Below are 22,615 nucleotides of genomic sequence, written 5' to 3'. Positions count from 1 at the left end.
TTATAGATATAAAGAAACACACATCAGATGACAACCCTGATAAAGTGACCCTGGAAAAGGCCATCGAGTCTCTCAAAGAAGTGATGACGTAAGTTTTCCTTAAAATAAAAGATTCGGCCGAAAATGTATTTTCCGCTTTAGCTGAAATAGTGCTAAAACTGACGTTAATACAAAGATTTCTTTAAGTTCCGCTCTCTTTTAATTCTCACAGCCACATAAATGAAGATAAAAGGAAGACCGAGGGACAGAAGCAGATTTTTGATGTTGTTTATGAGGTGGACGGCTGCCCTGTGAGTAATTAGTCTTCACTTCTCTAGAAATGTCTTGCATTTACACACATCTCAGTCGAGTTCAAAGAAATCCTTCACCCAGTTCTGTCATTTACTTGCCTTTACACAAGCAGTGCAATCTTCCAAGTCTTTGAGCCAACAAATTGCAATAAAAGACGTTATATTCTGAAAGTCGTCACAGCTCTCAAATAACCTCACATCATTTCTACGCCTCAACCAAAAGATCTGAAGTGACTATATTATGACCAATGGAATTTTTCGTGCCCTTTTTAAATAGTATGATGTAAGCATGCTTCAACATTCACCAAGCAAATCTCCCTCGCCAGTCCAGCCCGACCATGAAAACGGGTCATTCACAAATCATCATAGTCAGAACCATAACGCATCACGGTCCATTTTCACCCTGATACCCATTTATTATTCAAAATTTTGAAACCAATCATAGGACCGAGATCAAAGTCTGTTTAAAGGTATATTTCACATTTTAAAGCTACAGTAGCAGAAACAGACAGGTTTTAAATAGTCATATAAAACTAACTTGACTTGTTTTTGCTGCTAGAAACCTTGTCTAAATGCTACAAATGTGGCTTTTTCACAGTAAATGGTAAAGTGTGACACTGTATTGTTGGCTGCAGTTCCTCTTTTCTCTGCAATGAGAGATGCAGACGTGCTGTCTGAAACTTTCTCTCAATACTAAATGGATCCGAGTGAGTCAGCTCATGTTGTCTCCTGTCAGAGAACAGCTGCGTCTAGAGACGGGGCTGCCAAACCAATAAGAGCATGCAGTTGGGAGTGCTTTTCCTGGATCAGTTTGGCTTTTGTAGCTCATGGGAACTGAAGCTGCATGGACACAACGGAGTCTGATCCAGGAACAGCACTCTGAGGAACCTGCAGGCTCAGGGACGGGAAATGCAGCGTGTTTATCGGCCGTAGTGTTTGGTAGAACAAACTTCTGCACACCAGTCACTTATAATTAATTCATTTGCTGAAAAGCTTGCAAATGTTTTGCAGGATGGAAACTTATTTATTTATTTATTTATTTTTGTATGTTTGTGTGCGCCTGCAGGCCAATCTGTTGTCGTCACACCGGAGTCTGGTTCACAGGGTGGAGACCATTGCTCTGGGAGACAAACCCTGCGATCGGGGAGAACATGTCACACTCTTTCTGTTCAACGACTGTTTGGAGGTAAAGCTCAGTCTTTCTTTGTCACAGCACCATAACCCTCCACCCATCACTTCTTCATAATGCAAATGCTCCATCAGGTTCCCCAAAGCAGTGCCGCTATATGAAAGACATTAATCTTGATTTCTGGTCTTGTTTATGGTGTTAGATTAATGAAAGCCTTATGAGGTATTATGAGCCTTATGAGCTAGCTAGCGTTTCTCCATATTTGTTATTATTACACCCACATTGCATTTGAATAAATGATTAAATTGATTTCATTTAAGTGAATGTCAAGTATCAGATTGACTGCACTTTGGAGCTATGCACAGTTGGTTTTTTGGAGCTATTAATTGACATTTAGCATTTATTTTTGTTTATGTATCTGGATCTTTCCAGTCATTTCAGTTTACATTTTAATAAAAAAAAAAATAATTAATTGACAGCTATTTGAATACACCCCATCAGTGATAATCATGTTTTCTTTCATTAAAATACTTTTTGGCTATTTAAAATGATCTAGGTTATGTTACGTTTTTTGTTTTAGTCCTGCACCTTTTTAATATTTTGCCTATTCCTCCAACGTAAAGTATTTTCTATAAAAAAATAAAATAAAACCCAAACACCATGTAAGACTGACAGAGCACACTGTTTAATGTGTTTGAGATGTGCGGTTTTCCTTAATGTGTAACTTGCATTTTACAGGTATTTTCTCCATGTGTAAATGTTAAAAAAGCCATGGAAATATTTCCATTTTGCTGTCAGAAGTGCATGAGTTCTTGCTTTAGTGTTTCTCAGCTAAACTACACAGACTTCATTTAGAACGAGAGCGCCAAAAAGACAGCTCATTGAAATGGGAGCGCAGTAACTCTGACTACTATATATATATACTATATAAATATTCTTTCTGAAATATTTGTAGTCGGACAATAAATGTGACATAAGTAGAATTTTAACCCTACAAGTAAGTGTATTTGTATGATATGTAATGGGGTAATCAAAATGGCGTTTTTTAGTCAATTAGTCTGTGCTTTTTATTACTTTAATTTTTAGTTTAGTAACTTTTAACTTCTGCTTTGCAATATAAAAACAAAAAATATATATATTTTCAGTGTTACAAAGTAATTTGATTTTGCACATAATATACTGTATGCCTACATGCTTGCATTCACTTTGTTTACTCCAAATACAAAATACCAAGATATATAGTGTAGTAGGGCTGAACGATATGGACAAAATTTCATATCTCGATTTTCATGCCAGATATCGATACGATATGACTACGTGTTCTTTTGCTAAGCACGACCTGCACAACATGTCACTCTGGTTTACATCGTCTTTTCTGAATCCAAAACACTTCCAAATTATGGAAGATGAATTATGTTTTGGCACCAAGTCAGATTCTGCACTGCCACCGGGCGCATTATCTCACACACTTATTTCTTTCTTTCTAATTTATCCGCTGTCTCTGTACAGTGTGCATAGACGTTGGAACAGGGGGGGCTGGGGGGACGGCCAAAGACAGGCGCGCTCAGAGCTAGTGCGGTCACTTTTGTGAAAAAATCGTTTTCGATTTTTATGACATAAGTGTTCATTGAATCAATTGTAAAATCGATTTTCCATGTCAAAAAAAAAAAAAAGTTTCCTTTTTCAACGTCAAATAACAGACGAACGTAAAGAGCGCTGGAAATGCACAAGTCAGCAATATTTCTTATTCATTGTCATGAGTGCAACATTCTCGAAGAAATACATATGCAGAGGGGACGGCTGCCATAACAAAAGAAAAACATCACTGCAGGCTTCAACCAGGCTGCATTTATGATTTAGGCAATTCAAAAATCTCCAAGATTATTTTTAACAAGGATTCAATCCATTTAAAAAAAACTGTTAAAAAAATGAAACTTTAAATGGACTTGAGAATGTGTGTTTTTTATTGAACGTAACCGACACTAGGCAGGCATATTGTAATGCTCAAAAAGGTGCAAAATAAGGCCATTAAAAATTTATTGGACAGGAAAACAAGTCAACATTTTCGGGGTCCAGAGCAGAGCATTTTTTATTCACTGTATGTCGAGAATATGCGCTCCGACCGCACTGATGTCCCAGGGACACTCAGCTGCGCAAGGTGGGGGTATTACTGCCAATTTCCACCACAAAAGCCGGTTGCTCTCAGCTTGCAATTGTCCTTTTCATAACTCGTCTACTGCGCCGCGAGACCTCCAGACGTGCGTAAACGTGTCTTTACATTGACTAACATTGAAATCATTCGCGCCAGACGAAGAGGTCGCTTTCGACGTCATTGGGTCTTACAGGAGCTTAAAATTGCTGGTATTTTCTGTCTAGCTCTCGGAAGGCATTCTGCACTTTCGGATTTCCTTTTCTTTTTCTGCTTGTTTGTGAGTTTTGTTACATCTATTTTTTTTTTTAATTGTTTAATTATTTTAAATTAATAGTGTACATATTTGGTTAAAATTGATTCCCTATTTTCATTTTGGAAAACTTTTTTTGGTTTGTCCGATCGATTGTGCAATCGATTTTCGAACTAAAAGTGACAGCCCTACTCAGAGCTGTCATATATCACAACTTTTCAGTGTTTTCAACCACATACTGTTTATTTTAGTTTTCAAACAAATAAATTCACATAAGTACTAAAAAACAATACATTTAGAGTTTGTTAAATACACACTGATGTCTATGGAAGAGGTAATAATAATCCTTTCCATTATAATTCGCAATGACGCGTCACCATGGAAATGCCGCCCCCCTCTCACAATATAGTTCCCACTGGTAGTGTGGGCGCACTGGCTTTAGCGGTGCATTCAAGGGGACTCGTAAAACTGATGTTTGTTGTGACTGCCAGAGTTGTATGCAGGGCGAGCGCGGAGAGGGGAAATCTATATCGTCTATATCGTTGCTTTTTTCGATATAAATATCTTGAAAGTTCACATCTAGATATAGATACGATAACGATATATAGTTCAGCCCTATACAGTATGATATATATATATCATAAAAAACAGTAAATTGTTTACCCCCACTCCACCAAACCACCACCCGCCTGCCACGCTCACCACACTGATGGTACTCAGAACTAATTTCCGATGTTGGCAGGTCTGCACCAAGTATAACCCCAAAAAAATTAATGATTAAATTATTAATATTTGTAAAATACTTTATAATGTTTGCGAGTATGCAACATGTCAGGAAAATGTTATGACTTTGGTAAATCTATGAACATTTTTTAATATTTCCTGTCTGAGAAACTAGCTAATGTATTTAAATTAGATTTCAAAGTTTTGGTGTGTTTTATTTATTTTTTACCCTTTGTCATAGACCTGAGTGGACATCTCTTTTTTTAAATTTTGCTTTTGTCGTCTTCTCCAAATTTTCGGCAACCTCAACAATTGTTTGTTCAGTTAATAGGCAAGTGGTACCGTTGAAGGAAAAAGAAGTGAATAATTTATGCGTGTGCAATCTGTGCTTGCTGACTCAACTCTCTGGCCTGTTCCCCAATTAGAGAGGGGATGCGTTTAAGCACTTTGGAGGTTGCTAGAATGTGCCGGCACGTGGCTGTGGTCGTCTTTGCCCAATGCTGGTTCTGGCCTGGTAATGAGAAAAGGGAGAAGAGAAGACTCCGAGTGATCAATTATTCATTTTAGGAAATCCTCTGCATGCATATGTCACCCCAATATGCATTACATATTTTGGCTCCACTAAAGCATCTGAAGGTCTCCCCACTGCTCCACCAGAGTACAGGAGAGAACATTTTACGTTCCTGCATTATGAAGAAAGCTGCATGTATTAAGTGTTTAATGTGTATGTGCTTTTTCCTTCTTCTGTTTCATATACAGATCGCAAGGAAGAGACACAAGGTGATAACCACGTTCCGGAGTCCGCTGGGTCAGACACGGCCGCCCGCCCATCTCAAACACATAGCCTTGATGCCTCTGTCCCAGATCAGAAGAGTCCTTGACATCCAAGACACAGAAGGTGAGTGGACCACATGGCTTACTGCATCCCACCAAGTGCACTCGTGCATATTTTAGTTTTGTGTTCTGAATTAGTACCCTGGAGAGGGAGGTGAAGTCTGTTTATGTATAAAGTGTGTCACTTCACTGTAGAGCTGGCCAGGATACGCAGTAAGAAAGTTCTAACACTATTTTAAAGGTAAAAGACTGTAAAAATGCCATGGTAAAAACCTGTTAATTGGTTAAAGAGGTCATATGACGACGCTTAAAATAACATTTTGTATTTTTTGTGAACTGCAATGTGCTTACATGGTGTAAGGTTATAAAAACACATTATTTTCCACATACAGTATACTATTGTTGCTCCTCTCTGCCCTGCCTTTCTGAAATTTATTTAAGAAGCTCATCGTTCTGAAAAGTGCGGTGAGCTCTGATTGGCCAGCTATCCAATGTGTTGTGATTGGTTGAATACCTCAAGCGTGTGACGGAAATGTTATGCTCCTTACCATATTTGGGAGCGGCAACAATAATTTAATGAAATATTGTTACATTTACAATATTTATAATTGAAACATAAGAAGTCATTTTATTATTTACAGTGGGGGAACAAAAATTTAATTGGCATTACCAGAATTCCTTTGAAAAAGCATTGGATGGTTTTTCATTGAAATAACCCAATTTCTTTTTTTAGTCCGTTTTGTGCATTTGTTACATCTGTTGTTAAAATTAATATTTATTACATGATTTTAGCATTGTGTGTTATAATTATGGTGTTGTGAATTGTTATGCATGACACTTGTGCACCCTGTGCACTAATAATATTATTATAGCTCTGATTCTTCATGTGGTTTTCTCATTTCCATCTGCGTTTTGGTAGGTGTAGCAGTAATTATAAAGGCACAAAACGGATTATTTCAGTAGGTTTTTATTTCAAAATTATATCTGTTAATGAAAAATACAGCTTTTTACTGTAAATTGAAGAGCTACTTTTTTTTATTTTTTTTTATTTAATTTTCAAGCCTTTTCAGTCTAGTTTAGGAATTGTATTTTTGTTTAAACAGCTTAAAAATGACAAGTCTTAAAAATCGCATTACATTTTTACACGTCATGTTGCAATCTATAATTATAAACTGCAATATTTACCTTTATGTAGTTTTATTAAAGCATACGAAATGAATTTTGAATGAAAATGGAAACATATCATTGAACAAGACTTTTGATTTGACTCTTTGAAATCGATTCACAGAAATGAATGAAACTTACAGGTCCAGCAGGGTTTTTGTTATTGTCTTGAGCTGATATGCTATTAAATCGTCTGGCTTTCCACTTTCACGCCAAATAAGATAATGAAAGAATCACAAAACCAATCTGATTCCTTAGTCTTCCAAATTCAATGGCCACATAAAAGCCCATAATATCTTAGCTAGCAATATTCACAGAATGATTTTATATTGTCCGCAGAATCATTGTGCATATTTAATATAGCACTCAGACCTGCTTTACTGGATTTTGATGAGCTAAAGACACAGGAAGGCAATAATTTTTCACGCTATAATAGCACATTATTGATGAAGATCACATTCTGAAGCCTGGAAATTTATCTCTGATTCAGATCTGTGCAGCTCCTTGCACTGGAACCCATTTCATGTTTCAAATCAACTAATTTCCCTGTAGTGCACTTAAATATGATCAAATGTGGATGGAACGAACTCCTGCCCTACATTGTTTCCTATTGAATATTGTTTCACTTGGAAACACGACACATTCAAGACAACCTGTGAATGTTGAACCAATCAACATTTGTATAAGTAAATATTAATACAGTTTTACTTCATATAGGATTGGTGGATAATAACATTTTTAAACTTTTTTTTTTTCTTCTATAAATTCTAACCAAAAAAGTTTAACCATAAATAGGCATTTTTATGTTTGTATTATATTCTTTAAGAAGACATTTCATTTAATTTGATTACCGTTTCTGCACAAACCAAATGTAAGTGTTAATATATAGCCAGCTGGTCATTATCAGAAAATAATCCATGAGAGGACGATAACAAAACATGGATTTGAAACGGTAAGGTCATGTAGAGCATAATTTTATGAGTGGCCAGTTGACTGTATATTACAAACTCCACCAGTTTATTTTTATTTTTTGCCTTTGGACTTAGATTTAGGCCTTAGTTTCAGGTCACATCCCTGACCTCACACCTCACATGTTTATCTCTCTCTCAGAGTGTCAGAACGCTTTTGCCCTGGTGGTACGTCCTCCTACAGAACAGGAGAACCTGTTGTTCAGTTTCCAGCTGACGGCCGAAGACACGCTCAAATCTGCCTGGCTCAAAACTCTCTGTCGTCAAGTGGCCAACACGATTTGCCGAGCTGATGCGGTGAGCGGACACACACACACACACACACACATAAAAACATAGCCACTTCCTCCTCAGATCATCCCCCTCAGGTCTGGAACAGAACTCAATTATTTATTTCATTAGCTCTGCTTTCTTTTTATTGTGGCTATAAATTAAGAGGTTCGTGTGGGCCTTTTGGTGTTTGCTAATCCTATTAGATGCTCCTGTGTGGTTAAACTGGGAGGCAGATTAATGTAATTAAGAGTGGAATTGTACTTGAACTTTACACTTAAGAGGTAGACATCTTTATCTTCATGCTGCAGAACCGCAGTTCCCGCCCAGGCCTTCTGAAACGGCACATGTAATTGGCGCTGGCAGACAGATGCATGTATTTCCCTTTATAATCAAACATCCAGACCAAACCCTGTGGCTAAATGCATTTCGGCCTGACCTGCGGTTTTCCCAGCGGCCATAAGGTGGCAACCTACCCACACGTCACCGGCGTGAAATGTAGCTGCACTCGCTCTCTGCTCCTGTGAATATCAAGAAGCCCCAGCTGTTTGGAAGGCTGAACAGTGACGCTTCTCTGTGCATTTTGACAGACCAGAAGTATCGCTGTGTATTTATTTAATTTCCCCATATTTTAAACAGGAGGATCTCATTCAGAGCGCCGATCCTGACTCCGTCCAAGTGAACACAAAGGACATGGACAGCACGCTCAGCCGAGCGTCCAGGGCCTTCAAAAAAACATCAAAGAAGGTAGAGAGAGGAACTTGAAAGTATTGATTTGGTCTTGATGTCAACGTTCAGGACACTTTTTTGAAAATGACATCATAAAGTAGAAAACGCAGGCAAATTGTGTACATTTGTGTTTTAGGTCACAAGAGCATTTTCTTTCACTAAAACCCCCAAGCGTGTTCTCCAGAGGGCCTTTTTAGCCAATGGGACCCCAGATGACAAGAGTCCTGGCCCAGATGGCGATCACATGGGCCGAATGTCCAGCAGCTCCACACTGGCTGTGAGTCTACACACACATTTTCACCACACAATGATACGGGATGTGTCTGTGTGCTCCTTCAGGGTGCAGTACACTCTTTGAATAAACTGAAGAAGTCTGAGTTTGACAGGTTTACAAGTGACATGAGGGTGAGGTTTTAATTTCTCTTTTTTTGGTGTGTGTGTTTCTGCTGGCGTGGAGCAGAGTGGCCATTTTCAATCAACTTTTTATAGAAGTGTTACATGAGCAAGAGTGCTGTTCTGAATAGCAGCATGGCTGTGATTGGACACCATCTTTTTATATTTAATGTTTTTAGTAAAATATTGCTATTTTGGTCTTTTACATATATATATATATATAGCTGTTTGATTTTAATTTATTATGTATACAATTAAATCTGATTAAAAAAATAAGTAATGTGGAAAATTTAGAAAACATGAACTGGTACATAATAACAAATGGTATTGAAATGTGACTGGTATTGATAACTGAAAGAAATGGTGTAATACCATTCAAAAGTTTGGGATAAGTAACATTTACTTTTTGATTTTAACCAAGGCTGCATTTAATTGATTTAAAAATACAGTAAAAACAGTAAGAGTATGAACATTTAGGTCCAAAGGGAGTGCATTGTTTCCACTGAAAACCTTTTTTTTTGTGGAAAATTTAACTTTTGGTGTTAGCCACAAAATATTTAACTACAATGATCCATCTTTTATACCCCCACCCGCCCCATAGAACGATGACTGTATTCATTGAATTGTAAAGAATAATTTTGTCTCAAAAATTGTTTAAATATTTACTTCTGTCATTCACTCACATCACACTTGGTCTAAACCGGCATTTGCATGAATTCCGATCTCTCATACAGTCAAAATGCACATTTAATCTTATTTTCTACCTTTTGGAGTATTACTTGCAAAATCAGCTGGCTTGCATTTCCCTCTCAGAGGACTCGCAGTTTGCCTTGGTCCTAAACTCATGCTTTTCTTTCCTGCAGCATCAGGGGTCTTGTGCTCTGTTTAAAAAAAGGATATTTTTACCTTTCTCTTTAAGGTGATTCATGCACTTCTAAATATTTGAAAAATCCTGAGATCACGCTCAAATTTGTCACTTCCTCTTTCAATTTTAAAGTGAATGATTCTGAGGGCGTGGGAGGTAGAGGCGGTGCAAGATGAGGTTAATGCGCTCTCTTTTTCTCTTTCCTCCGTGTGAGTGTAGATGTCTCGTTCTGCCTCTACGTTCAGTCTGACGGGCTCTATTAAAAGCGCAGTGGTTCAGCGGTCGAACTCTCTGGACCATGCCCCGCGGCCCAGGGTCCCGGTGTGTGTCCGCACTCCGTGCAGTCCAGAGAGGGCTGATGAACCCGCGGCTCCCAAAACCCAGCTCAGACCATCCATCCTGTCCCTCCCAGCGGCCCAGCCCGTAGCTCTGTGCCGAGAGCTGCTGGCGCCCCCCGAGCCGCAGCGCAGGTTCCCTGGGTCCCCGCGGCAGGAGACCCTCCTGTAGGACTCTTAAATGTGAGCACAGCAGTTCTGTCTCTTGACTAACTGTGACTTACTAACTCACATCTGGGGATGGTGTTGACACTAATTCACTACCGCACGGATGGGCTATGGTGGCACTCATTTATAGATAATCTGAGGACTGGTTCGAAAGGGAGAATTCACTTAAAAATGAAAAGAAAGTCATTTACTCACCCTCATGCTGACCTCTCTAAGAATGACTAAGGAAGTTGAAAAAGTGTACTAGTAATACACTATTTTTCCCAATGTGAATGGGGATCCATCAAATGACAAATAAAGCTCCATAATAGTAACTGAAATGAAATTGACCATCTATCCTCACCCAATATATACACCGCTATAATCTCATTGAAATTTTGCATATTCGCACTTTCTACGCTGTGACTGAATGTGCTTTATTTTACAATTGTTTGTGTAAAATTATACGTTTTATTAGTATTATGAATAAGTTTTTAGTTTACATTTTATCTGTGTGGTTTTCTTTTTAATCGTTTCTATTTAGCTATTTTTTTTTTTAATTTTAAGTATTTTAACTTATATTAACATACCATTAACTATGACCTTTGAAGCGATAAACTCTTTATTTGCTGCATATTAATAATTAAGGTAGTTGTTTAGATATTGGGTGGGATTAAGGATGTAGCATATGGTCATTAGGAATATGTGTTTTTTAGGGGTGCTCCGATCACGATCGGCCGATCGTTAATGCGCATCTCGTCAGTAAAGCCGGTTTTCTAATCAGCGGTTAATTCCTTCAGGTGTGTGATTTCACATAGAGCAGCTGTTACTACACAGAGCCGTTGTTAACTGAGAAGATGGGCCAATAAACGCAGAAAATTAACGTGATTTGCGCATCTTCTCTATTAACAACGGCTCTGTGTAGTAACAGCTGCTCTATGTGAAATCACGCACCTGATTGAATTAACCGCTGATTAGAGAACCGGCTGTTTTTATAAGTACTAATAAACAGCCGATACGTTATTTATAGGCATACTAATAAGCAAGTAGTTAATAATGAGAATTGATAACTGAAAAAAAGTGTTACTTTTCATTAAAGAATTAAAGGTGCTGTAGGGAACTTTTGTAAAAAAAAATATTTTTTACATATTTATTAAACCTGTCATTATGTCCTGACAGTAGAATATGAGACAGATAATCTGTGTTAAAAATCAAGCTCCTCTGGCTCCTCCCACTGCTCCTTTTGCCATTTGCAGAAACTCCATCGCTCCCGGTAAAAAATAACCAATCAGAGCTGCGGTCCGTAACTTTGTTTGTGTTCAAAATGTAGAAAAATGTATATAATAAGCGAGTATTCCATGAATCCATTTTCCAAACCGTGTTTTTGCCTTGTCCTGAATCACTAGGGTGCACCTATAATAAGTGTTTATATTCAGACTATTTTAGATTGCTTCGGGGGTACCGCGGCGGAGTAACCCAGTACCTTTGTGATTCTTCATAGACATAAACAGAGAGAAGTAGTTCCGGCTACAATGTTCTTCCGCAAGACGCAAGCAGTTCTGTTTATTAACCGCTAGAGCGTCAAAAGTTCCCTACCGCAGCTTTAAATTTGATTAAATTTCAGCTTTGTTTAAATGAATTAAATCAATTTCTAATAGTTTTAGTTAACATCAACTCTGGCATTCGGACAGCAGAGGAAAAAATGTAAAGATGGCTTAACTTTTTGTCTGTTTCTTGTTCAGAACTATTATATTACTTCATTTTAACTGTAGCATAAGTCAAATGAAACCGTCCAGTTCAAATGAAGTATTTTTTATCATACTACTTTCCATTCCCCATTCACTTTCATTATTAGGAAAAGTGTTCAAAATTGGTCTTTTTTCGATCCATAAAAAAATAAAAATAAAAGATAATTCATGCTTTACATGTGTAAAAAAAAAAAAAAAGGCCAATGTCATCTACTTATTCTGATAAAAAACAGATTTCCATTGCATAAAACCTATATTTTTCAATTTGCTTTAACAAAAAAATGTGACATAATATGACAGAAACAATTATTCTTATTTTAGGTGAAGCATCCCTTTAACACTGACATCAGATCATTTATGTTGGGTGAAATATGAGATCTGTGATGCTTTTTCTATAGTTCTCAGTATAATGATGGCTCTTATATAAAGACAAAATTGTTACTGTGACGTATGATGTGAATTTATTTTTCTTTTCTTCATAAATCTCATATTTTTACTGTGGTACTGGCATGATCTATGGGCGTGACAGCCGTAAATTGGCTCCTATTTCTAATTTGATCCCATTAACTATCATCCGTATTATGGAGCCTGTGTGTTTCGTCGTGTTTTAATGTTTCGTTTAGCACACTCGAGGCAATTCATCATACTGCTTTTTTCCTCCTCATTGCAATTGGCCGCCTTTTATTGATCTCGAGGCCTCCAATGGCAGTGCAAGGCCACCTTAACTCTTATTAAGAAATGCTAAGTAATAGGATTATTGGTGTGCATGTTTGAAAGCAGCCTGGTGCTTGTTACATCTGTAAGTAAGGGTAAAACAAAAGAAATTGGGTTTGTGGTTTGCTAACCACCTTTTCACCCTCACATCTTTGTTTAAAAGGGAAGAATACAGTATTATTCTCTGCATGGAGGTTAACACACTCCTTTGGGTAACGCTTTCGGTTCTGAATGGTGAACACTTAACAAGGGTCAACCGTGTGCATTCTTACCACAGCGAGCTTGTAAAGTCAATATCATTAACATGGATTTCTCTCCTTGCTTCTACTCGCCCCTTTTGAATAAACTATCACAAAAACCTGTGAAACCTCAGGGTTCTGCGAGAACGCTTGCATTGAAATAAAGGCCCAACACTGGCTTTTGGTCAAAAGACAGAAAATCTCAACGCTGTTTATTGATTAGTTCCTACCCCTAAACCCATGAAGATGAGCTGTAGTTATGTAGACACTAAATATATTCTCTTTAACAAATTTACTGATAAAATGTTGGTTGGAAAAAGATTTTGATAATGAAGACTAGATGTAAATGGCACATCATAGTAAACTGTGGTTGGAAATGTAAAAAAAGTAACAGATATTAATGCACTTACAATGTAGAATGTTTATGCAAATTATATAAAAAAAATGAAAATCTAAAAATATATTAAATGAATTATTCCGAAATGTTGACCGGTTATATATGCATGTATAATCATAGGTTAATGTATTCATAGGTTAATTTTTTTTTTCAAAGATTTGCCCCATGTTTTTGTGAGAACTGTTTATTGCCAACATATTGCAAAACATATCGCATAGCAATATAAATTACACTAACTTTAGTTTTATTAAATATTTTGTAATTTATTCACTTTAAAGTATGTTTTGCTCTAGAAGATGATTAAAAAATAAAGTAACACCAATTCCATGTGATTGGTAGAAATGTTATCTTGACACGTTCTTATAGAATTTAGTTCATGTGCAAATTCAATATAAATTCAGTTCATCTTGTTCAACTCTTTACGAAACCTTGTTGCGCTCAACTAATCAGAATTTAGGGTTGGATTGATCAGTTCTTATAATTTTAGTTTTACTGTTATTGGTTGTTTTTTAATTCATGTTACATAATGTGACATTGTTTTTAATTTCTTACAAGCATTTAAAATTGCATCCAAGCTTTAAAAAATGTATTACATTTTTATTTTATTTTTGCTGGAATAAAGAATATAGGCATTAGCATTTGGGTATTTAATGTAACAACTATTTTAATTATATCATGGTATAATTTATGTTATAAAATCACTCACCATGATTAATAAAATAAAATAAAATTAAGCTCACACCGCCAACTTCTAGACTGCAGTATGAATAGTTTGTAAAAAATATTATTCCTAAGTGCATTACAGCTTTAACCAACACTTCGTCTCTGCATTGAATCTTTAACAAGGTCTTCTGGGTATGAAAATGCACCAAAGGTTAACACATCCACAATTTACAATTCAGCACTCTTGAGTCTTAAACTAATTACAGACTGGAATAGAAATAACCTGGAATAACCCTAAAAACTCTCTTTTCATCGCTATATTACAATTTCTTTTTCCAGGCTGTTCATTCGCCATCCATGATCAACCTGTCCTCTGCCTTTGAGAGGAAATATCATACCTTCAGCCGGTCCACAACTCACCTGTACTGAACTTTGCATCCAGTGTTGCAATTAATTTCCACACTACGGTACCACGTCCGGCTGACGCCTACAGCCCAAGCCCCCCATCTGGGTTTAATTTACAGGTCCAGAACCCACCAAATGAAGGATGGCTTGTGTTGATGTCGATGTCCAATTTAATTAACATAAAAGAGACATTTCTGACTGACATGTTCTGATGTTTATTAGATGGGTAGAGTTTTCACACAGTTATTAACCACTGAAAGTATTTCTTAATGTTTTACAAGGTAGGCCCTAATCTAAACTAATCTAGTTTTCAGCTTTTATAAAGCTATACACATCTAGCTGTTGCATTTAAATGGAAATGCAAAAAGCTGCCACAGTAAGGTCTGGTTTAAACAAGCGGCCTTATGTTTTTGCATACTTTTAGAAGTGATTTTTATTGTTGATTTAGGGTATTGGTTTCTACAAGTCTAAAGAGAGTTATTGCGGTAAGCCTGCCATATTTATTCTCCAGAATCACTTCTATATGTAAATCTTTCCTTCTGTCTATATTTATGTGTAAATATTGTATTTTTCCTCTTTGTGATTGTCTACTAATAATAGTTCGTCTCTGTTGCTTGTACCGTTTTGTAGTCACTGCACTTATGTCACAAATGTATTCATGTTTCACGATTGTCTGTAAAAGGGATTCGTATAATGTCTTTGCCTACTGCAGATTTGTTTGGAGTGGGTGGTTTTAATGTTATTGGTTTGACAACTTTTAAAGGTGACTTCATTTATTCTTGATCAATAAAGGAAGCATAAAGCCTTCGTGTTCTCGTCTGCTTGAAAACAGCTATTTGTATGAGGAATCTGTCTGAAATGGATCTCAGGTGAGAATGTAACACTGCAAAACATTTTTTCCTATCTTGTACAAGAAACTAAAGCCCAAACTATACATTCCACTAAGTCTCAAGGACTATTTTTTTAATCGGCACATTTCGTTACATGTGACACCCAAGCTCATTTTCACCATTTTTTTCTGAGCATGTACGAGCAAGTCCACTAGGTAGTGCACATTATGAAAGCGTTCATCCACAATCGCTGTCAATTGAGTACTTTGAAAGACATGAGCAAGACTAAGCAGAACACCGTAAATAAAGTATCTGGGCCTTAAAGGGATAGTTCAACTAAAAACTAACATTTTCTCATTTACTCACCCTCATGTCATTCCAAACCTGTTTCTTATGTTGAACATAAGAGAAGATATTTTGAAGAATGCTGGTGATCAAACAGTTGATGGCCCCCCATTGACTTCCATTGTGTTTCTTTCCCTACTATGGAGGTCAACTGATTGGTTTTTCAAAATGTATTATTTTGTTCAACATAAGAAAGATACTTATACAGGTTTGGAATGACATGAGGGTGAGTAAATGATGACAAAATGTTAATTTTTGGGTGAACGATTCCTTGAAGACCAAAGACAGTTGTTCTTGTGTGCAGTCCCATTTAATGTTGCTCTGTGAAGTTTCAAAGGCAAAATCCATTTATTTCGTTGGGAGTTTTGTGTGAGTTCCCTCTGAAAATGTGGCTGATGTTAAAGTTGGTCTTGTGAATTCGGCATGCTGACCTGCTTGGTTTGCAGGTGACATCTTTGTGAGTAGTACTTAATTGATTAGTTCTCTCATTATACATCTCTTTTACTATCTCTCATGTCAATCCAAACCCACAGAATAATTGTTCCATGCTTTTCTACCAGAAAACAGTGGAGAGTTGGATTGCAGTCAACAGAAATGATCGTTCAATGTATTTGGATCTGATCCCAGATTGTTTGAGAGCCATTGTGGGTGATGTGAGTCACATGTGAATGTCTCTTTGGTCTTTAAACGTGTCATTGACGGAAGCTTCTCAAACATATCTGTGATGCAGCCGAACAGCTGTTTGACATAAGGAGCCAATGGCATCACTTGCCGATTTACTTCCGAATTGGACTTCTGAAGAAACTCATGAAGACCAATATGGGTCTTTGAGCCTAAAAGCATCAAATAGACTAATCATTATGCATAGACAATTTTTTTCAACCCATCAAACGATAGATTTGGAGGCTTAAAGGGGTCATATGATGCAATTTACATTGGTCCTTTCTCTATGGAGTGTTACAAGCTCTTGGTGCATAAAGAAGATATGTAGAGCTGCAAAGACTAACGTCTCAAATTCAAAGAAAATGCGAAGAAAGAAGGCACAACTTATTCTCGCTGTTGCCACCGGCGCCATGTTGTGAGGATGCTGTGTGTTTCGTTGTAAAAGCAAAGCTACTTTGTTTGGCCTTCTAAAAGAGGACACAACTAGAAATGAGTGGTTAAGTTGTATTTACAGAACAGTTCAACCCAAATATTCAGATGTGTGCAGCACATTTTGCGGAGGACAAGGACTGTTTCCTGTGAGAGTAGCCTACAATGCCGGTGTCTGTTTCTATAAAGTGGGGCAATTCCAACTTTGCAAGGACAGTCTGGAACTTAGTTCTTATTTAAAGGAATTGCCACTGATGATTCAAATGCAAGTTTTAAACAGTGTAGAGTAAATATTAGAGCTTGTTGTTTGTTGTTTCTCCAATCACAAATGCAGATATGGTTTTATGTTTACGCAGTGTGATGCACAATGCGTAAAAAGACAGTACAAGTCATTACAATAATTATGTCCCCATTATGTCCCCATGCCTTGTTTGTAATGGGTTTTATTGGTTTTGTCTCATCGGGCATCACAGTGTTAAGGGGCATAACTTTTCTGTCACACACTTGAGGCATTCGGCCAATCACAATGCACTGTATAGCTGGCCAATCAGCATACACCTCGCTTTTCAGAACGATGCGCTTTGTAAAAATCAATGCGCATCTATATGCAATAATGTTATTTTTAGCAACATCAAATGATCCCTTTAAGCAGCTTTGTACAGTCTTAAGCCAATCCTTTGTGCCACTTTAAGAGTGCTCATTATTGCACCAGGAGGCCTTACTACTTTTTTTTTTTTTTTTTCTTCAAAGCAGAATATGGTTTTTTATTGTATTAATGCAGCTGCGCTCAGGCACTACAGCCAGCTTTTTTTTTTTCTTTAACTAAAGGCTAGATGCTGAATAGTATCCTGGATACTGAACTAACATTGAAGCCCTGAGGCAAATAAAGGCCAGGAATATCTAAAAAGGAAAACAGTGGTCTTGATTTTCTTGTTATAGTTGCCTCTCCTCTACTTCAAAGCCAATGAATGCCTCATTTATCGTTGAATAGGCAAGTACAGGCCCTTTGTTCTCTGTTCCGTCCTACTCAGGGAGCATTTCATAGACAAGACCAGGTCACTGCCCTGAGCTTGGCTCTCTCCTTTAAAGAGCATTTAATACAGCAAAGATGACCTGACCTGAGTTGCAAACAAAAATGTGAAATAACGTTAGTTTTGTATTTTGTTTCTGTCCAGATTTGTTCTGGATTATTAGCTCGTTCTGTTTTACCAGTACCAAGGTGCCAAGACAATTTTTTTCTCAAATATCCAAGCTAAGACAGGATGACTTTAGGATACAAGCTAACAAGGCCAACAGGGTCTACACAGGGTTTACATCATTCTAGCTCCACTCGAATATGGCAAAATTAAATGTGTTTGATACAAACTCCGATGTCAGAATTTCATCATTTCACACTTAAAGCTAACCAGAGAACCGAAAAATGCTAACAGTTGTTCTTGAATAACTGCTACTGGGAACGTGTAACCTAAGGCTCTGTATTTTGGTGAGCAAATCAGGCAACACTTGACCACACTAGAAGCTAGTTAAAAAAGCATCCAAGAAAATGTTTAATCTCTAAGGCCACAGATCATTTTGCACTGGCCAAACATAACGAAGGACAAAGGGAATCTTCTGGGAGGGTGTTTAGGACATCAGACAAGTTTGTTAGTATCCCAAGTTAGTTCCTTATGTTTCTCTCCTTTGCATGCTGTGTGGAATCAATAAAGAAGAAAAGCACAGCTAAATGATGCATTAGTGCACAGATGCTTCTGAACGCCGAGTACAAATAGCTATAAGAAGCTGTTGGTTTGTTTGTAGTAGGACAGAGGTTTGTGTAAGTAACCTCTCATTAGAATGCTGCGAGTTTTCCTCTACAAAAAGACTAATGATTTATTGATGATGTATCCCAATGAGCTCCAGGCTTCCAGTTGCAGATCCCATCACAGGTGAGTCTCTAGTGATAATGGGAAAAGAATGAAGGGCAATATAGAGACTTCTCTCTTAAAGTCATCTGTTTGAATTTCCATTCTTTTGGGGCTCAGTTGGTGCAGGACTACGAAAATCTAGTTGCATGCATTTTGGTTTCATATGAGCAAGTTGACGGCATCTGCAACCATAGTTATGTGCATGATTTTGCTAAACTAACACAATACCACAAGATGAAGCCATTGGCCAACACACACACATAAATTATCATAGTTTCAATACCAAAAAAAACATAAAATATGTAAAAACACAAACCAAGAAATTTCCCCATTTCTTTGGGAATCATAATCTTGGTGGTTTTTACACACACAGGCTGTGCAATGTTGTGGCATGTTGGAAAGCTCATTGATTTTTACTGTAAGCAACCCTTACGAGATGGACAAATCAACGTGTCTGGGTCAGTAAAATATGCAATCGAATCTGCCATCACATATCTATTGTTTGGACTACATGATTTTGCACTAAAAAGAAGGCTATTATTAATAATCTTACATTTAAAAAGTAACATTTCATGTTATTTTCCATTTAAATATTAAACTGGTAAATCTAAATGACCAATAAAAAATGTATGGAATATGGATTTGACTAATGGTGAAGTTACAGTATCTAATAAGCAACTGGAACCGTGCTAACTAGCCAAATTTGGACACGTCGGGTTGGGCCAAGGTGCCAACATCTACAGTATTGTTCAAAATAATAGCAGTACAATGTGACTAACCAGAATAATCAAGGTTTTTCGTATATTTTTTTATTGCTACGTGGCAAACAAGTTACCAGTAGGTTCAGTAGATTCTCAGAAAACAAATGAGACCCAGCATTCATGATATGCACGCTCTTAAGGCTGTGCAATTGGGCAATTAGTTGAATTAGTTGAAAGGGGTGTGTTCAAAAAAATAGCAGTGTGGCATTCAATCACTGAGGTCATCAATTTTGTGAAGAAACAGGCCCCTATTTAAGGATGAAGCCAACACTTGTTGAACATGCATTTGAAAGCTGAGGAAAATGGGTCGTTCAAGACATTGTTCAGAAGAACAGCGTACTTTGATTAAAAAGTTGATTAGAGAGGGGAAAACCTATAAAGAGGTGCAAAAAATGATAGGCTGTTCAGCTAAAATGATCTCCAATGCCTTAAAATGGAGAGCAAAACCAGAGAGACGTGGAAGAAAATGGAAGACAACCATCAAAATGGATAGAAGAATAACCAGAATGGCAAAGGCTCAGCCAATGATCACCTCCAGGATGATCAAAGACAGTCTGGAGTTACCTGTAAGTACTGTGACAGTTAGAAGACGTCTGTGTGAAGCTAATCTATTTTCAAGAATCCCCCGCAAAGTCCCTCTGTTAAAAAAAAGGCATGTGCAGAAGAGGTTACAATTTGCCAAAGAACACATCAACTGGCCTAAAGAGAAATGGAGGAACATTTTGTGGACTGATGAGAGTAAAATTGTTCTTTTTGGGTCCAAGGGCCACAGGCAGTTTGTGAGATGACCCCCAAACTCTGAATTCAAGCCACAGTACACAGTGAAGACAGTGAAGCATGGAGGTGCAAGCATCATGATATGGGCATGTTTCTCCTACTATGGTGTTGGGCCTATTTATCGCATACCAGGGATCATGGATCAGTTTGCATATGTTAAAATACTTGAAGAGGTCATGTTGCCCTATGCTGAAGAGGACATGCCCTTGAAATGGTTGTTTCAACAAGACAATGACCCAAAACACACTAGTAAACGGGCAAAGTCTTGGTTTCAAACCAACAAAATTAATGTTATGGAGTGGCCAGCCCAATCTCCAGACCTTAATCCAATTGAGAACTTGTGGGGTGATATCAAAAATGCTGTTTCTGAAGCAAAACCAAGAAATGTGAATGAATTGTGGAATGTTGTTAAAGAATCATGGAGTGGAATAACAGCTGAGAGGTGCCACAAGTTGGTTGACTCCATGCCACACAGATGTCAAGCAATTTTAAAAAAACTGTGGTCATACAACTAAATATTAGTTTAGTGATTCACAGGATTGCTAAATCCCAGAAAAAAAAATGTTTGTACAAAATAGTTTTGAGTTTGTACAGTCAAAGGTAGACACTGCTATTTTTTTGAACACACCCCTTTCAACTAATTGCCCAACTGCACAGCCTTAAGAGCGTGCATATCATGAATGCTGGGTCTCGTTTGTTTTCTGACAATCTACTGAACCTACTGGTAACTTGTTTGCCACGTAGCAATAAAAAATATACTAAAAACCTTGATTATTCTGGTTAGTCACATTGTACTGCTATTATTTTGAACAATACTGTATCTTCCTTTTGCTGATTAGCGCCCCCATTCCTCACGCGCATTCACTGTTTTACCACTAGTCCTTTCTTTGCTTTAACTGTCTGTGCAGGAATTCCGTTGAAGTGTTCCTTATGTTCAAAGGACTCGGATTATTCCCAAATGAGCGCGCACCGCGTTAACTCTCACAAGGCAGCGATAATGACTGTAGCCCAAAATGGCTTTCCTCTGAAATTCAGTCGGCACTTGATGTTTCAGAGAATGAGTTTGTTCGGTATCCGGGAGACAAAATCAGAGCATGCCTCATAAATGCGTCCAATTAAATATATTTTCGTAATCTTCCTCCTCGTCTAACGAGCATTAAAAACGTAACCTTGAAAATTCAGTCAGCATCATAAAGATGTAACATGTTGCCTCTGGAGAGTGACTATTAAATAAATCCTTTTGATATCCGGAGTACAGACAGCTACTACCCAGCTATAGCAGCTCGCTGTGTGTCATGTGCGATATAGCTACACATGCAAAACCTTTGTACCGCCATTTCTATCCACTATTTTGGCATAGAGCATTGATAATTCAATGGTGCTGGCGCAGTCTGAGACAATTTAAATAACTGCCACCCTGCGCCTTCTTTCAGATTACCCAGAGACGCCTGTTTATGTCTTCTGAATCTCCTGTGGGTGTCTTCAAAGATGCTACTTTGAGACTCGATGTAGAAACTCCAGCAGAGGATTCAAACTCGCTCCTTTTGTTTGGGGAAATAATTAGAAAGTCTAATTTCCGTCATGTTCTGCAGGCGGGCATTTCTGAGTGTAAAATTGCACAAGATCAATAGTTTGTGCAAAGGAGAGGCGTAATAAGCTGTAATTGTTCATCTATTCAGTGCTACAAATATCTCATCCCATTTACAAAGCACAGTTGCTGAAGTGTACCAGCTAAAGGTCACAGGAGGAAACAATTTTTTATTTTTTTTTGATGGTTTGCACAGAGGGATAAACGCTGCAGGTATCATGAAAATCTTATTAGATGCATTTCACGCTTTAATATATAACCGTAAATATTGCCATATTTCATGTTTTAAATGTTTGAGTTTAATTTTCTTGGAGTAATATAACCGTTAGTTTCTTGTTTTCCAGTTTGCGTGGCATTTTTTGTTTTTTATAGACTTAAACGACTTTATGATTTTGCAATGAAAAGGTAATATTAGTCAAAACTGTAATAAACCTCGTCCAGTGTCTGTAATTTACAACAACTGAGCTGTAAAACTGAAGTATTACCCTTTTTCAGCCGATTTACTGGGAAACCCCTTACATAATTCAGCACTGCCTGCTTTGATCATAACCCTGCTGTATTGGGTATGAATGTAACAAAAATTCTTGTCTCCAAATCACATTCATTCACTCAAGTTCATGTGGAAGTCTGGTTTCTGATAATAAACTGCTCTTTTATCATGATATATATTGGTCGAGGGTCAATTTTTCTCAGTCATCATCAAGTCAAAAGAGATATTTTTCCCCCAAAGTTCTCTGATCTTAGGCTATACGACTATTGTAGAAAATGGATCATTAAAAGTTAAGAATACCAAAAACCTTTGAGGAATAGACAAGCAGAATTGCATTTAAATGGCTTTCTTCCTTGAACACGAAATATGTTCTTGCAGAATGTCAAAGCTGCTGTACAATGAGAGGAAATGAT

The 22,615-nt window shown here is 37.4% G+C and overlaps 1 protein-coding gene across 10 annotated transcripts in view; it reads left to right on the top strand.

The window, feature by feature from the left end:
* The window catches only part of LOC113110953 (protein ECT2-like), a 29,345-nt gene extending 14,123 nt beyond the window's left edge, over nt 1-15,222 (top strand). For 7 of the 10 annotated variants that reach the window (XM_026275271.1, XM_026275270.1, XM_026275269.1 and 4 more), the window contains 9 exons: nt 7-88; nt 212-290; nt 1,357-1,476; nt 5,304-5,442; nt 7,653-7,807; nt 8,420-8,527; nt 8,646-8,786; nt 9,987-10,285; nt 14,350-15,222. In XM_026275271.1, coding sequence (XP_026131056.1) covers nt 7-88; nt 212-290; nt 1,357-1,476; nt 5,304-5,442; nt 7,653-7,807; nt 8,420-8,527; nt 8,646-8,786; nt 9,987-10,274 — 1,112 coding nt within the window. In that variant the 3' untranslated portion in view covers nt 10,275-10,285; nt 14,350-15,222. The remainder of the gene's footprint in view (nt 1-6; nt 89-211; nt 291-1,356; nt 1,477-5,303; nt 5,443-7,652; nt 7,808-8,419; nt 8,528-8,645; nt 8,787-9,986; nt 10,286-14,349) is intronic. The other 3 variants (XM_026275274.1, XM_026275276.1, XM_026275278.1) reach the window with 1 other exon arrangement.
* Nucleotides 15,223-22,615: the final 7,393 nt, after the last annotated feature.

This window comes from Carassius auratus, chromosome 11, assembly GCF_003368295.1.
Source record: "Carassius auratus strain Wakin chromosome 11, ASM336829v1, whole genome shotgun sequence".
Lineage (NCBI taxonomy): Eukaryota > Metazoa > Chordata > Actinopteri > Cypriniformes > Cyprinidae > Carassius > Carassius auratus.
This window is presented reverse-complemented; position numbering and strand designations above follow the sequence as displayed.